The sequence below is a fragment of the Amblyraja radiata genome, chromosome 14 (genome assembly GCF_010909765.2).
Source record: "Amblyraja radiata isolate CabotCenter1 chromosome 14, sAmbRad1.1.pri, whole genome shotgun sequence".
In the NCBI taxonomy this organism is placed as follows: Eukaryota; Metazoa; Chordata; class Chondrichthyes; order Rajiformes; family Rajidae; genus Amblyraja; species Amblyraja radiata.
In genome coordinates this window covers 7,517,310-7,534,681 of record NC_045969.1, presented here as the reverse complement: position 1 = coordinate 7,534,681, position 17,372 = coordinate 7,517,310, and the positions used below count along the sequence as shown (strand labels likewise).

Here is a 17,372-nt window from a genome sequence, read left to right as displayed (position 1 = left end):
GCGGCCCGATGTTCAGGCCCTCTTGCTGGATGACGGAACTCCAGCGTCGGAAGAACACTCAGCGGCCTGGAGTTCCGGATCGGTTGCTTCCTACCGGAGTCCGAGGCTCCCAAGTCCACAGGCCGAGCTGGGCGGAGATTCACACGGCAATCCTCGGCGAAAGATCCCAGGGCCCCGCGTTGTTAAAGTCAGCACCTCCCGCGTCTGGGAGCTCTGAAGACCACAGCTCCACGCTGTTAAAATCGTCAGGCCCAGCACTCCGGAGCTCCAACACGGCGACCCCAGTAAGGCATCGTCCGCTCCGCGATGGTACTTCAGTGCTGCACCGCTGCTGAAGCTCCAGCCGGTCTCTGGCAGGGAAGGCCGCGCCAATCCAGATGGCAGGCGCGAGAAGGGGGCGAAGATGCGGCTCGGGGGAAAGACAGTTTCCCCCTTCCACCCCCCCCCCCCCATCCCCCACATAAAAAGACTAAAAGACCTCAGACTAAAAATTAAAAAAAGAATGAAAGGACGAACAGCTGCAGGCGAGGCAGCCATACACAACGGCGCCACCCTCCGATTGTCCAGATGAGGTTTACGAGAATTATCCCAGGAATGATTGGGTTAACATATGATGAGCGTTTGATGGCACTGGGCCTGTACTCGCTGGTGTTTAGAAGGATGAGGGGCATCGTCATTGAAACTTATCCAAAAAGTGCAAGGCCTGGATAAAGTGGATATGGGGAGGATGTTTCCACTAGTGGGAGAGTCTAGGACCAGAGGTCATAGCCTCAGAATAAAAGGATGTACCTTTAGGAAAGAGATGAGGAGGAATGTCTTGAGTCAGAGGGTGGTGAATCTGTGGTATTTATTGATACAGAAGGCTCTGGAGGCCAAGTCAATGCATATTTTTAAAGCAGAGATAGATTCTTGATTAATACGTGTGTTGGGTTTGAGGGAGAAGGCAGGAGAATGAGGTTGATTGGGAATGATGGATAGATCAGCCATGATGGAATGGTGGCATAGATTGGTTAGGTCGCATGGCCTAATTCTGCTTCTCTAACATATGAACTTATGATTTGCCGAAGGGGGTTAAGATTTAAATTGGGGATCGGTGGATCTATGTTTGTGTTGCTTTCATGCCAAAGGATAGGTAGTGGGTAATAATCATCTTGCTCAGAAAGCTAGACACAAAATGCTGGAGTAACTCAGCAGGACAGGCAGCATCTCTGGATAGAAGGAATGGATGACGTTTCGGGTCGAAGCCCTTCATATGTTGCAGATTGGAGACAGGTGTGGAGTGGGGGTGGTGGGGGGGGGAATAAATCACTTGGCTTTACTACATCATTAGCAGCTTTTGAGAACATATAGACCATTGTAGAAAGCAAGAGGGAGTTTCAAAAATAACTGGAATCTATTTTAAGGAAGCAGCAGGGAACCATTGTGAACATTCTTGTCCAGAAAATAGAACAAAAACTTACTGTAGGACAATAAACAATTGTCCGATAGGTTCATAGAATCTTCAGCAAAGAAGGAATTGCTTTGATCGCTTACATCTCTTTTGCTGTGACCTCACTTTTGTTCCTTTCCTGTATCTGGGCCTCTGCGCATCCCTCTGCAATTGGATCCTCGACTTCCTCATTCACAGACCACAGTCTGTCCGTATTGGTGGAAATGTATCATCCTCGATAACTATCAGCACGGGAGCACCTCAAGGCTGCGTGCTCAGCCCCCTGCTGTACTCACTCTATACTCATGACTGCGTAGCCGGACATAGTGCGAACGCCATCATCAAGTTTGCCGACGGCACCACTGTTATAGGACGTATCACTGATGGGGACAAGTCAAGAGTATAGAAGTGAGATCAACCGAATGACCAGATGGTGCCAGCACAATAACCTGGCTCTCAACACCAGCAAAACCAAGGAACTGATTGCGGACTTTGGAAGGGGTAGGATAGGGACCCACAATCCCGTTTATATCAACGGGTCGATGGTGGAAAAGGTCAAGAACTTCAAATTCCTGGGCGTGCATATTTCCGAAGATCTCTCCTGGTCCCAGCACACTGATGCAATTATAAAGAAAGCACATCAGCGCCTCTACTTCCTGACAAGAATAGGGAGAGTCGGTATGTCAAGGAGGACTCTCTCTCGAACTTCTACAGGTGCACAGGAGAGAGCATGCTGACCGGTTGCATCGTGGCTTGGATCAGCAACTTGAGCGCCCTGGAGCGTAAAATGCTGCAAAAAGTTGTAAACACTGCCCAGTCCATCACCGGCTCTGACCACCCTACCATCAAGGGGATCTATCACAGTCGCTGCCTCAAAAAGGGTGCCAACATCATCAAGGACCCACACCATCCTGGCCACACGCTCATCTCTCCGCTGCCATCAGGTAGAAGGTACAAGAGCCTGAAATCTGGTGCATCCAGGTTCAGGAACAGCTGCTTCCCCACAGCCATCAGACTATTAAACACAACCTCAAACAAACTCTGAACTATAACAGCCTATTGCACTTTATCTGTTTATTTATGTGTATATATATGGTCAATGGTATATAGACACACTGATCTGTTCTGTATTTATGCCTACAATATTCTGTTGTGCTGCAGCAAGCAAGAATTTCATTGTCCTATCTGGGACACATGACAATAAAACTCTCTTCACTCTTGATCTTTCTAATATTTGTCTATTCTTATTCCCTCAAAAAAGTTGTACGGCACCCACCGAAATAAACCATTGGCCCAATATGTCCGTGCCAATCTTTTAGCCCATCTCCACTCATCTCTTTTACCTGCATTATGACTATTCTTTTATCGCTTTCCTATTTACGTGTCCGTACAAATGTCTCTTAAATGTTGTGGTTTAGTTTAGAGATACAGCATGGAAAAAGGCCCTTCAGAAATCAGGTAAAACATCTCCTTATGTTCATGATCATCGCAGTGAAGAAAGCGAATGGTATGTTAGCATTCATAGCAAAAGGATTTGAGTATAGGAGCAGGGAGGTTCTACTGCAGTTGTACAGGGTCTTGGTGAGACCACACCTGGAGTATTGCGTACATTTTTGGTCTCCTAATCTGAGGAAAGACATTCTTGCCATAGAGAGAGTACAGAGAAGGTTCACCAGACTGATTCCTGGGATGTCAGGACTTTCATATGAAGAAAGACTGGATAGACTCGGCTTGTATTCGCTAGAATTTAGAAGATTGAGGGGGGATCTTATAGAAACTTACAAAATTCTTAAGGGGTTGGACAGGCTAGATGCAGGAAGATTGTTCCTGATGTTGGGGAAGTCCAGAACAAGGGGTCACAGTTTAAGGATAAGGAGGAAATCCTTTAGGACCGAGATGAGAAAAACATTTTTTACACAGAGAGTGGTGAATCTCTGGAATTCTCTGCCACAGAAGGTAGTTGAGGCCAGTTCATTGGCTATATTTAAGAGGGAGTTAGATGTGGCCATTGTGGCTAAAGGTATCAGGGGGTATGGAGAGAAGGCAGGTACAGGATACTGAGTTGGATGATCAGCCATGACCATATTGAATGGCGGTGCAGGCTCGAAGGGCCGAATGGCCTACTCCTGCACCTATTTTCTATGTTTCTATGATCCTTTCACATAACACAGAGTGCTCTTGAGTGCGACTTGTACATCGACTCGTATGATAGTTAGCAGAAATGCAGCTGCATACACAAGGGAATAAAAAAAACCTTTCTATATTCTGAGGCAGACCAGACACTTGAAGCTGAGCCAGAGTATTTAAAGAAGTTGTGGAGTCAACAACAGCATAGTTAATGTTGTCTCAATTGCCAAATCCGAACTTGTTTGCCAGCACTTCAGTTAACGTATTAAACACAAAATATTCATGTCAGTAACGGTCCTCAGATACATTTTCCAACAAATACAGCTGTAAGCAATTGCAAAGAAACCAAATGTTCCAAAAGAATTGATGCCAGTTGTCATTGCTATTGAGTATGATTTCAAACTTGGGTCTCTTCAGAGGCAATTTTACCCGCTCTGTATGTACATTGTTAGCTATGAAAGAGTCATCTATGCAGGCCTCATACAGAATTCTAGAAATGTCCTCCTACTCTGTCAGACAGAACATGTTTCGTGGCCTTAGATGATAATACAATATTCATTGCTCATCGGCACATTTTTAACTTAAAATTTTGTTGATTTTTAAAAATAGTATCTTCCCTCCTATGCACTTTTGAGAAACGCAGGACTACTAAAAATCATAACCAAAACCATCAAATACTGTTCTAGCTTTCTTTCTCCCTGCTCTGCAATCATTCTGAAGACGAGTTCCTCAGCCTCACCTATCCATGTTCTCCAGAGATGCTGCCTGACTTGCAAAATTACTCCAGCATTTTGTGTCTTTCCTTGGTAGGCCAGCATCTGCAGTTCCTTGTTTCTACTTTCTAAATATTCAGGGATTGCATAGTCAGAATGAAAAACATATAAATTTACAGTGGATGCGGGAGATTTAAAATGAACTTATATCAATTAAAAAAAGCAAGCTGGAAGTTAAAAACAGGTGCCATCGTGTGAATGCCTGGAGTGGGAGATTGCAACCTTCACATGGTCTGCCCTGCTTCGACGAATGCAATCAACCTGGTGTGCAAATCAAATAAGATCAAATAGAACAAGTTGTCCTACAACTTTGGGCTGTGCACGCTATACGCAAGAAGAAGTATGAATGCCTGAAGATAGAGTAACTCAGCAGGTTAGACAAGCATCTCTGGAGAAAAGGAGTAGGTGATGTTTTGGGTCGAGACCCTTCTTCAGACTATGAATGCCTGACTTATGTACAGCTCGAACGTACGAACGAGCGTTTGGGAGATTGGTGGTATGGATTTGCCAGCCTCTGTAGGGCTGTAGACTCAGGTCGGAACTGTACTTCAGACCTGAAGCACGCTGAGTTACTCCAGCACTTTATGTCTTATCTTTGGGATAAACCAGCATCTGCAATTCCTTCCTCCACAAGGAACTGCAGGTGCTGGTTTATACCAAAGGACACAAAATGTTGGAGTAACTCAGAGTGTAGACATCTTCTGTCCTGTGATAACTCGATTCATGATCTCATTTCTGACTTGCAAACTTCTAGGGTTACAAATAGTTCAAAGGAACAGAAACCCGTGGTAACCTGAGGATGGTCAGTATTCTGATTGCAAAATCAACCTGAAAACCCAGCAAGTGCTGGAGTGAGAAGGGTCCTGACCTGAAGGGCCATCCATCCTTGTTCTCCAAAGATGCTGCCTAACGCTCTGAGTTACTCCAACATTTTGTGGCCTTTGGTGTAAATCAGCACTTGCAGTTCCTTGTGTAGGAAGGAATTGCAGGTGCTGGTTTATCCCAAAGGTAGACATATAATGCTGGAGTAACTCAGCGGGCTTCAGGTCTGAAGTAGTGTTCCGAATTGAGTCTGGAGTAGTTTTGTCCAAAGACATTGCCTGGCCCGCTGAGCTACTCCATCACTTTATATCCATCCTTATTTCTACCTTAAAACACAATCAGTCAGGCAGGAGGGAATGGACAGGCAACAGGTCAGGAACCTTAAATAGTCTGAAGAAGGGCAGTGGTTTCCTCTAACTTCAGGTAGCCCCAGCATTCCCTCTATTTCTCTCCCTCCCCCAACCAAGTCACACCAGCTTCTCGTTTTCACCCAACAGCTAACAATGGCCTGTTTCCTTTATCATCATTACTTTTGTGCATATTTCATTCATTGTTCTTTATCTCACTACATCATCATCATAACTCTCGTTTCCCTTATCCCTAACCAGTCTGAGGAAGGGTCTAGACCCGAAACGTCACCCATGTCTTCTCTCCAGAGATGCTGCCTGTCCCGTTGAGTTACTCCAGCTTTCTGTGTCTATCTTTAGTCTGAAGAAGGGTTGTGACCTGAAATGTCACCAGTTCATTCTCTCCACAGATGCTGCCAGACCTGCTGTGTTTTTTTCCAGCACTTGTATTTTGTTTAAAGTTCCAGCATCTGCAGTTGCTTCTATCTCCTGAAAGCACATTCACAAGTTTAACAATGCATGACCTCACGCTTGGAGCCATGAGAAAGAGCTTGTGGACTTAATATCAGAATTAGACACAAAATGCTGGAGTAGCTGAGCGGGTCAGGCAGCATCTCTGGAGAAAAAGAATAGGAGACATTTTGGGTCAGAACCCTTCTTCAAACTGCAGACTGAAGAAGGGTCCCGAGCCAAAACGTCAGCTATCCGTGTTCTCCAGATATGCTGCCTGACCCGCTGAGTTACTTCAGCATTTTGTGTCTATCTTCAGTATAAACCAACATTTGCAGTTCCTTCCTACACATAATATCAGTAGATGAATGAGAGTGAGAGTAAGATGAAATATATGCAATAAATACATTCCTGGAGCAAAAAGCAAACTGATAGGGGAAGTGAGTGGTGCATCTGTGGAGAAAAATGGACAGTCAATGTTGCGGATCGAAACTAGACACAAAATGTTAGAGTAACTCAACGGAACAGGCTGCATCTCTGGAGAGAAGGAATGGGTGACGGTTCGGATCGAGACCCTTCTTCAGACCGAAACGTCACCCATTCTTTCTCTCCAGAGATGCTGCCTGTCCTGCTGAGCTATTCCAGCATTTTGTGTCTATTTCGAGTCGAGACGTTTCACCCGTACTGAAAGAATAAAAGGGTGTTGAAGAGGTGAGGGGGGGGGGGGGGAGGGGGTTATGGCCAGAGCTGGCAAGCCAAAGTCTTAAGTTGGGTCTCGACCCGAAACGTCACCCATTTCCTTCCCTCCAGAGATGCTGCCTGTCCCGCTGAGTTACTCCAGCATTTTGTGTCTTTCTTCGGTGTAAGCCAGCACTTGCAGTTCCTTCCAACACAAGCAATAGGTGGATCCGGATGTGGAGGGGCTGAATGGCAGATGATGTCAAGTTGGGGTGGGAACATTGGAGATAGTAACAGAGGCTGGGAGGTGATAAGTGGAGATGACGCAGGGCAGCAAATTTTGGAACCTGATTTGAAATTGGAAGAGTGGAAGTAAAGAAGGGAGAGGACAGTTAAGGGCCTCTCCCACTTGGCGATTTTTTCGGCGACTGCCGGCATAATTGACTGACGCTGGCAGTCGCCGTTGGATTTTGAACATTTCAAAATCCAGCGGCGACAAAACAACTGTTGCGACACTTGAGGAACCACCACGCGTCAGTGCGTCATCACGCCGCATCATGCCGCGACTTTTTCGGTGACTTGATATGTCAGTCAATGATTGCCAAGTGGGACAGGCCCTTTAGTGAATTTTCATCAAGACTACTCCTGCTTTTCTGCTACATTCCATCTTACTAATAGTTACATTGTTGTTTTCTACTCTTCAATTATGTTTTCTTTTCATTATTTCTGCTTGTTTCTAGATTATTTCTGGTCTCTGCAATGTACCAGCATTTACAGAGTGGTTCTCTGCATTTCATGCATTCTTAGAACTGCACAATATTATGTTTTGTCCTGTTTTATTTAACGTGACTCAAAACATTTCCTTCGTTTTTCTTTTCAATTTCGTGTAGTTTCGTTTAGTTTAGAGATGCAGCGCAGAAACAGGCCCTCCGGCCCACCGAGTCCGCGCTGATCACCCCGTACATTAGCACTATCCTACACGCGAACAACGATTTACAATTTTTACCGAAGCCAATTAACCTACAAAGCTGCATGTCATGAGAATGTGGGAAGAAACTGGAGCACCCAGAGAAAACCCACGCGGTCACTGGGAGAATGTACAAACTCCGTACAGCACCCATAGTCAGGATCGAACCTGGGTCTATGGTGCTGTAAGGCAGCAACTCTACCACTGCGCCACTGTGCTGCCCTATTAGCCTTATCAAATCTAAACCGGCGCAATAAAGCAGCCAGCCTTACTGTCCTTGGCCCCAATATTCTTCTCTTTCAAATACCTATTCAGCCCGTTGAGCTCTGCAATTGAATCTTCCATCGCTATTCCTGGCACCATGTTCCTGACCATGACCACTCCCTGTGGGAAAAAACTTTCCTTGAGCCACCCTCCCAGGCCATTGCAGGCACTATCGCAATGTTTTTTTTAATAATATTTTTATTAGAAGCATATACATATAACCAAAACTTAACAATTACATATAAACAAGGTTCTATTTTTTATAATTTTTTTTGAAAGATAGAGCTATAGAAAGAAAAGAAATAAGAGAGAAAAAAAAAGAAAACTATAAACTAATAGAGAGGGGAGGGGGAAAAAATCAAAGAAGATTACCAATAACATAAATTTTGGAGATAGGTCAGTAGATTATAGAGTGTAATTTTTCATCCAGTCTTGGATTCAAGTTTCAGTCCAGCTTCCGTGTTGAACCAGTTTACCCTTTTAGAAAATCAATAAATGGAGACCATATTCTAGCAAATAGTTCTGATTTGTCAATTAAGACCAGTGTAAGGTCTCAGACATTTCCGTAATCCACATTTTAATTGTGGGGGTTGTTGGATTTTTCTAAAATGTTAGTATTAATTTTCCCCCAATTATTATACTATAATCAAGAAAATGTCTTTGTTTTATTGTAAGTTTTATACTTTGTTCTGATATTCCTAATATTATTAGTTTTGAGTCTGGATCCAATTGAATATTAACAACTTCAGAAATAATGCACTATCACAATGTTTACGAAGCATTCAGAGAGTACATGGCTGTGGCCAAGTTGGACCGAAGGGCCTGTTTCCGCACTGTATGACTCTCTGTACAGCTAATCAAAAGAGAGCGTGACACAATGCTCGAGGGATGGAATTCCATAGTTCAGAGCAGACGACATGACAGCAGTTTTGGAGCTCCTGACTAGCACATGTTGAAGATCATCTCCACAACTCCCCAACCAGCTGATGTTCACCTTTTACAGTTTGGTGATTCAGCTCGCTGTCCTTTTGGCAAGAAACAAAAACTGGAGTAGGGCTATTCGGCCCCTTGTGCCTACTCTGCCATTTAATAAGATGATGGATGAGCTCGTTACAACAGTGTTGTTTTCCTGCCTGAGTCGTGTCAATCCCTATAATTGCAAAAATCTACTATTTTGTTTGGATTAGAGATATAGCACAGAAACAGGCCCTTCGGCCCACTGAGTCCATGTTGACCTGTGATCCCCGTACACTAACATTATCCGACACACACTAAGGACAACGTGTAATTTTACCAAGCCAATTAGTGTACAAACCTGTGCGCCTTTGGTGTGTGGGAAGAAACCGGAGATCCTGGAGAAAACCCACGCCACATCTAACTCCCTCTTAAATATAGCCAATGAACTGGCCTCAACTACCCTCTGTGGCAGAGAATTCCAGAGATTCACCACTCTCTGTGTGAAAAATGTTTTCCTCATCTCGGTCCTAAAAGATTTCCCCCTTATCCTTAAACTGTGACCCCTTGTTCTGGACTTCCCCAACATCGGGAACAATCTTCCTGCATCTAGCCTGTCCAACCCCTTAAGAATTTTGTAAGTTTCTATAAGATCCCCCCTCAATCTTCTAAATTCTAGCGAGTACTAGCGAATACATGGGACAATTTTACATTTATACAATTATAGCAAGCCAATTAACCGATAAATCTGTACGTCTTTACAGTGTGGAAGTAAACCAAAGATCTTGGTGAAAAAACCAACGCAGGTCACACGGGGAGAACGTACAAACGCAGTACAGACAAGCACCCATAGTCAGGATCGAACCTGGGTGTCTGGCGCTGTAAGGCAGCAACTCTACCGCTGCGCCACCGTGCCACCCTTCTTGCAGCAAAGCATAGGGAGTCTTGAGTTATTTATTGCGGGTGAGCTGTAGTAATCTGATGTAAACACAACAAGAGCTTTTAGATGAAATATAGGTTTTGTTTTCAAATGGAATTACAAAGGTTTCAAAGGTATTTTATTGTCACATGTACCAATTAAGGTACAGTGATATACGAATTACCGTACAGCCATACGAGAAAAAAAGCAACAAGACACACAACTAAATAAAAGTTAACATAAACATCCACCACAGCAGATTCCCCACATTCCGCACTGTGATGGAAGGCAATAAAGTACAATCTTATTCCTGTCTATTTTCCCGTGGTCGGGGCAGTCAAACCATCCGTTGGGGCGATCAAAGCCCCCGTGTTGGGGCGGTCGAAACCCCCCGCATCGGGGCGATCAAAACTCCCGCGGCTTGGAGTTCCCGAAGTCGGTCTCTGACCAGAGACCGCGGGCTCCGTGATGTTAATTCCGCAAGCACCCACGGTTGGAGCTCCGAGGTCGACCCCTGGCAAAGGGATCGCGAGCTCCGTGATGGTAAGTTCATAGGCGACAGTGATGGAGCTCACAAAATCAGTCTCCAGCAAAGGCCGTCAATGGATACTTTTAAGGCAGAGGTTGACAGATTCATGACTAGTAAGGCTATCAGGAGTGAAGGCGAGACAATGGGTTTAGAGTGAAAGACCGAGTAAAGCCATGAGTGAATAGCGGCGTAGAGGATGTGCAAAATGGCCTAATTCTTCTCCTAGAACTTATGAACTTCTGTCTGAACAAGTCTGTGAATGCAGCATACTGGACCCATTCCCTCCAAGTATGCTGCCTGTCCTGCGAGTTACTCCAGCACTTTATATTTTACTCAAAGCCTCAGCATCTGCAGGTCCTTGTGTCTCTGGCACTTACTTGCTGGCTCCTGCAGTCACTGGGGATGAGATAATAAATGACTAGTCTTTTAGCAGTGAAGTTGGCTAACACTTTTACACAGGGTAATTGTGAACTCAGGGCCATTGACTAATGAAAGCAGATCCATTAATTTAATCCCGAGTTTGATAGATTTATGATAATCCATTAAATGAATGGATAAGAAGAGAAGATAAATTGGTAGAATGGGGTTACAGACAATAGACAATAGGTGCAGGAGTAGGCCATTCAGCCCTTCGAGCCAGCAACACCATGCATTGTGATCATGGCTGATCATTCACAATCAGTACCCCGTTCCTGCCTTCTCCCCATATCCCTTGTCTGGTTAACTTTAATCACATAAAATGAATGAATTGTTCTCTTTGTTGCTATCTTCATAATTGTTAGCAATGGTCCCTGCCTCAACTACCTCCTCTGGCAGCTCATTCCATACACCCACCACCCTTTGTGTGAAAAAGTTACCCTTCAGATGCCTATTTAATCTCTCCCCCTTCACCCAAATCAGTTCATTCTAATCCAGTCACTAAGGAATCCAGCCAGGGTGATTTTGCTGCTTGATCTGATGGTACAGAATGACTGAGAGCAGTTGAGAGAAGTAGAGAAAGGGTGAATATCTAGGGAATGGAGACATGGAAACATAGAAACATAGCAAATAGGTGCAGGCCCTTCAAGCCAGCACCACCATTCAATATGATCATGACTGATCATCCAAAATCAGTACTGCTTCTGCTTTCTCCCCATATCCCTTGATTCCGTTAGACCTAAGAGCTAAATCTAAAACCCCTGTATCACGGTGCGAGTCGACACACGAGTGACCCCGAGTTTAAAACAAATGAAACTCGTGGTAATCACGTACAATTAACGTAGCGGGGACGTCGGAACTCATGGACACAACTTAGCGACTCATGGCGCTAACGGCAGGTACCCGGGAAATTTGTAAACTCTTGAAAAACTTTAAACATGTTTAAAGATTTCCACGAGTCAAATTTACTTGTGAAGTTAAAATTTGAAACATTTAAACTCGTTGTAAGAAGGTAGTAGCCCGTGAGTTTACCTTAGTGACTCTACCATGGGCACTCTTTAAGAGGCCGAGATCCTGCCTAGTTTTTTTAAGTTCTGAAATTGAATAACTTTCAATACTGAATCAGAATATACTTACTGTACGAGATGCTGTCCAGCTCCTCTATTTGATACTTAAAACAGACCTTCATTCACGGTTGGCTCAAGAGTAACTCGGGAGAGGAACTTGGTACATCGCAGAAATGAGAAGTAAACGGCAAACTTAGACATGCACGAGTGTGATTTTTTTCTTTCACTCGGGATCACTCGTGGGTGGACTCGCACCGTGAGACAGGGTCATAACTCTCTCTTGAAAACATCCAGTGAATTGACCTCCACTGCTTTCTGTGGCAGAGAATTCCACAGATTCACAACTCTCTGGGTGAAAAAGATTTTGCTCATCTCAGTCCTAAATGGCCTACCCCTTATTCATAAACTGTGACCCCTGGTTCTGGACTCCCCCAACATCGGGAATTTTTTCCCTACATCTAGCCTGTCCAATCCCTTAAGAATTGTATGTTTCCATAAGATGCCCTCTCATCCTTCTAAATTCCAGTGAATACAAGTCCAGTCGATTCATTCTCAGTCGAGACCACAATAGAATCTGCTCCATGATAATAATTGAGAGGGGCAAAAGTCAAACAAACATCAGGTCAGTGGGTTGGAGGAAAACCAATTTTTGGACCCTGGGAATACAACTTTGGAAAGCAAAATAGACAGTAAAAATTAGCAGCCAATGATGTGAAAAGGAAACAGGCTGCACTTAAAATGGTGTTCTGGGAAAAATATATTCCAGTAAAAACAAGTTAACCATTTACAGTATGCAGTGGATGAATGAAAGGCACAAAGTTTAGTTTAGTTCAGAAATACAGCGTGGAAACAGGCCCTTTGTCCGATCACCCATACACTCATTCTATCCGGCACACAAGGGACAATTTAAGTCAATTAACCTACAAACCTGCACGTCTTTGGAGTGTGGGAGGAAACCAGAGCAACCGGAGAAAACCCACGCAGGTCAAGGGGAGAACGTACAAACTCTGTACGGACAGCACCCGTAGCCAGGATCGAACCGGGTCTCTGGCGCTGTAAGGCAGCGACTCTACCGCTGCACCACCGTGCCGCACTAACAAAGCTGGCAATGAGAGCAGCAAGTGTAGGAAAGAACTGCAGATGCTGGTTTAAATCGAAGTTAGACACAAAATGCTGGAGTAACTCAGCGGAACAGGCAGCATCACTGGAGAGAAGGAATGGGTGACATTTCGGGTCGAGACCCTTCTACGGACTGATGAGAATGAGAGCAATAATCCAGATGATGGGGTGATGTTTCAGGTCGAGACCTGTCTTCAGACGAAGAAGGGTCTACATGAATGCATGACAGAAAATGACAATGGGAAATACCAAGAAATAAAGGCAGGCAGAGAAAAGGGAACATGACATTTCCTACAAATATAAATATGAAAAGTGGAGATGGAAGTCGAGCCACTAAAGGATGGACAACAAGGATAATTGCAGACAGCAACTTCAGACATATTCAATCATTTATTTGGCAATTCCTGCAATCAGATGGGCCTAACATTGGAAGATGACTTTGACAGTGACATAATTACACAGGGGCATTAAGAAAACTGACACTCAGATTATCAACCCCCTGGTCCATATAGGGGGGCTCAGTGGTGTAGCTGGCAGAGCTTCTGACCCTAGGGAGAATAAGCGTGTAGGAAGTAACTGCAGATGCTGGTTCACACTGGAGAAAGACACAAAATGCTGGAGTAACTCAGCGGGAAAAGCAGCATCTCTGGATAGAAGGAATGGGTGGCGTTTTGGGTCGAGACCCTTCTTCGGACGAAACAAGAAGGGGTGACGTATCGGGTCGAGACAATAGACAATAGGTGCAGGAGTAGGCCATTTGGCCCTTTGAGCCAGCACCGCCGTTCAATGTGATCATGGCTGATTCATCCCCAATCAGTACCCCGTTCCTGCCTTCTCCCCTGAGACCTGTCTTCTGACGAAACAAGAAGGGGTGACGTTTCTGGTCGAGACCCGTCTTCAGACGAAGAAGGGTCTTGACCTGAAACCTAACACATTCCTTTTATCCAGAGATGCTGCCTGTCCCGTTGAGTTACTCCAGCATTTTGTATCTATCCCAGGGAGAATCAATTTTTGTTCTCCCTAAAGAGGAGGAGGTTACGAGGGGGGCATGACTGAGATATATACAATTACGAGGGGTACAGGTTTATTAGTTTTATACATAGGGCAGACTATAGGAAACTTTTCCCCAGAACAGAATAGCTAAAGCTCAAGGACATGGATTTAGGTAAGGGGGAAGAGAATTAGAGGGGATATGATGGAGACCTTCTTCACTCGAAGAGTGGTAAATACCTAGAATACTGCTTGAGAGAGATGTTAAAACGGGACCATTGATAGCATTTGAGGAATGACTAGATGAGCATGTAAATCGCTAAAGTATAGAAGCCTTTTGGACTAAATTCTTCTATATGTATAGAAGGTGCCCACTAGTTAGTTTGAACAAATGGGACCAAATGGTTTGTGCTTCTATGACTCCACAACGCTAAGAAACTGAGAGCTCTGCCTTTTTTTGCAACCCTAAAGGGCCTGTCCCATGAGCATACGACTGCATGCGGCAAGCGCGACCAAACCGGAAGCGGGGGCCGCGCGGAGGTCGAGTGATCCCGTACGAGTTGACGTGAAGTTCGAGCGAAGTCCGCGGGAAGTTTGCACTAGGCTTACGCCATCAAGATGCTGCTTACGGCATCGAGACAGTGCGTACGGCGTCGAGTCGGTGCGTACACCCGTCGAGGCGCTGCGTATGGCCTCAATGCGGCTGCGGGCCAGCAGGCCGTTGCCGCGCGGAATTTTTGAACAGTGTTTAGGAGCCCCGCGCGATGTCGGGACCAGCTCCGCACAACTCCATATGGCTCCAGCGATCGAAGTGGTACCGGCCCCGCGAGGCCGTACGGCTCAAGTGACCACGTTAGGTCGCACTTGCCACATGCAGTCGCATGCTCGTGGGACAGGCCCTTTACTGAAAATGTAATTAACAAGAATGCAAGTTCTATCTTGGTTGTCCGTTCCCATAATCACTTCCATCAAGTGATGAAAGGTGACTGAGACCTTCTGTACTTCAGATCTTTCAAAGTTGTTGGCTGCAACCTCCCCCCCCCCCCCCCCCCCCCCATCAACGAACTGTACACTGCAAGGGCCAGGAAGCGAGCGGGTAAGATCATCTCTCACCCCTCTCACCCTGGCCACAAACTCTTTGAATCACTTCCCTCTGGAAGGTGACTCCGGACTGTCAAAGCCGCCACTGCCATTCATAAAAACAGCATTTTTCCCATGAGCAGTAGCTCTACTCAACAGCCAAAAGTCTGTAGCCTCCTTTTGCTTTGGTATTTTATTTCATTCTTCACATGTGTAAATTATAATGTTTTATTTTTAATTGTCTACAGAGTATCGTGTTGTTACGTGAGCAAAGCATCAGGGCACATACTTGGCTAGTAAAACATATTCAATTCATTCAAATCAATTAATTTCAAATAAAGGATAGTGTGTATATGGAATAAGCTGCCAGAGAAGATAGTTGAGGCAGGTACTACCACAACATTTAAAAAGCATTTGGACAGGTATGTAACTAGGAAAAGTTTAGAAGGACATGGGCCAAAAGCAGGGACTAGTGTAGATGGGGCTCCTTGGTCGGCATGGCCAGGCTGGGCCGAAGGGCTTGTTTCCACACTCCTATCTAGAATAATGGTCATAAATGGTTGCGCAATGTGTAGAACCATCTTCTGAAGCAAGTCGTCTGAGGGATGCTTGCCTCTTTCAATCCAGACGTTGACTGCTGTGTTTGTAGCCTCGAACATTGGACTTGAACTGAGATTTCTTTCTCCCTTTCTCTTCCTTCCCTGTCCGCCGTCCCATCCTTGATGTTCTCGTGGCAGCCGGAGATGGCTGCAGCCCTGCGGCGTACGGTCGAGGCGTTACTGGAAAATGGAGCCGTGGTGAGGAATCTGGAAAACCTGGGAGAACGGACACTGCCATACAAAATATCCAAACACAATCTGCGGCACACCAGAGGCGGGTATGTCCCACACAACTATAAGCTCTTGCTCATTGCCATTAATTCCATGAACTGTTGCATTTTGGATTTGTTCTGGATTTGTTCTAGATTTGAAATAAGAACAGTGAATGCTGGAAGAACGCAGCAGGTCTGGTAGCATCCGTGGAAGGAGAAACAGTTGACGTTTCAGGTTGAGGGCTCTTCGTCATAACTAAGATAGAGAGAAAGATAGGGTGGCACGGCGGCGCAGCGGTAGAGTCGCTGCCTTACAGCGCCAGAGACCCGGGTTCGATCCTGACTACGGGTGCTGTCTGTACGTAGTTTGTACTTTCTCCCTGTGATCGCTAGGGTTTTCTCCAGGTGCTCCGGTTTCCTCCCGCACTCCAAAGACATGCAGGTTTGTAGGTTAATTGATCGGGAAAAATTGTAAATTGTCCCTCGTGTGTAGGATAGTGCTAGTGTACGGGATGATCGCTGGTGAGCACAGCCTTGTTGGGCCAAGGGGCCTGTTTCTGTTCTGTATCTCTAATAGAAACATAGAAAATAGGTGCAGGAGTAGGCCATTCGGCCCTTCGAGCCTGCACGCCATTCAATATGATCATGGCTGATCATCCAACTCAGTATCCTGTACTTGCCTTCTCTCCATACCCCCTGATCCCTTTAGCCACATGGGCCACATCTAACCCTCTTAAATATAGCCAATGAACTGGCCTCAACTACCTTCTGTGGCAGAGAATTCCACAGATTCACCACTCTCTGTGTGAAAAATGTTTTTCTCATCTCGGTCCTAAAAGACTTCCCCCCTCATCCTTAAACTGTGACCCCTTGTTCTGGACTTCCCCAACATCGGGAACAATCTTCCTGCATCTAGCCTGTCCAACCCCTTAAGAATTTTGTACGTTTCTATAAGATCCCCCTCAATCTTCTAAATGTACTAAATGTACAGTCTAAACTTCTAATGTGTAAATGTACAGTCTAAACTTAGTCAAGAAAACAAGGTAGTGAGTCCCGACCCGAAACAACACTTCTCTGCGTTTTCCAGAGACGCTGCCTGACCCGCTGCCTGAGTTACTCCAGCACTTTGTGTTTTTTTTGTAACCCAGCATCTGCAGTTCCTTGTTTCTACATGTGGCACAGAAGATGGGGAAGAGCTAGGGTGAAACAAAGATAATTTCAACGATAGGGTGAAATAATGTAGCCTTTAAACAGGCTGTTAAGTTCCCTTGTCTGCATAATGTATTGTTAATGTTATGATGTCTGGCTGATATTCTGTAGTCTGGCTACAGGCTAGAATATTAAAATAAAAGAATAACGGAGGAGAGGGAGTGGCAGACAAAAACGGCCAGTCCTGACACAAACTGTAAAAATAAGAATAAGTTACCTAAAGTTAGAGAATTCAATGTTGGGGAAGCTGCAATGTGCAATGTGCTTCTCGAGTCGGGCTTCATTTTAACTGCAACAGATTCCAGGCTGAGAGGGCAGAGGGGAAAAGGGAAGGGGAATTGAATGGCCAAGTGATGTCGGAAATTTTGGACATTATAAGGAAGGTTGCTAGTTTGTAACTATTTCATAAGGAATAGGATC

At 45.1% G+C, this 17,372-nt stretch overlaps 1 protein-coding gene across 1 annotated transcript in view; it reads left to right on the top strand.

The window, feature by feature from the left end:
• The window catches only part of LOC116980312 (sodium/myo-inositol cotransporter-like), a 68,507-nt gene that overhangs the window by 25,966 nt on the left and 25,169 nt on the right, over window positions 1-17,372 (top strand). Inside the window, exon 4 of the mRNA XM_033032411.1 lies at window positions 15,666-15,809. Within this exon, the coding sequence (XP_032888302.1) occupies window positions 15,666-15,809 (144 nt within the window). The remainder of the gene's footprint in view (window positions 1-15,665; window positions 15,810-17,372) is intronic.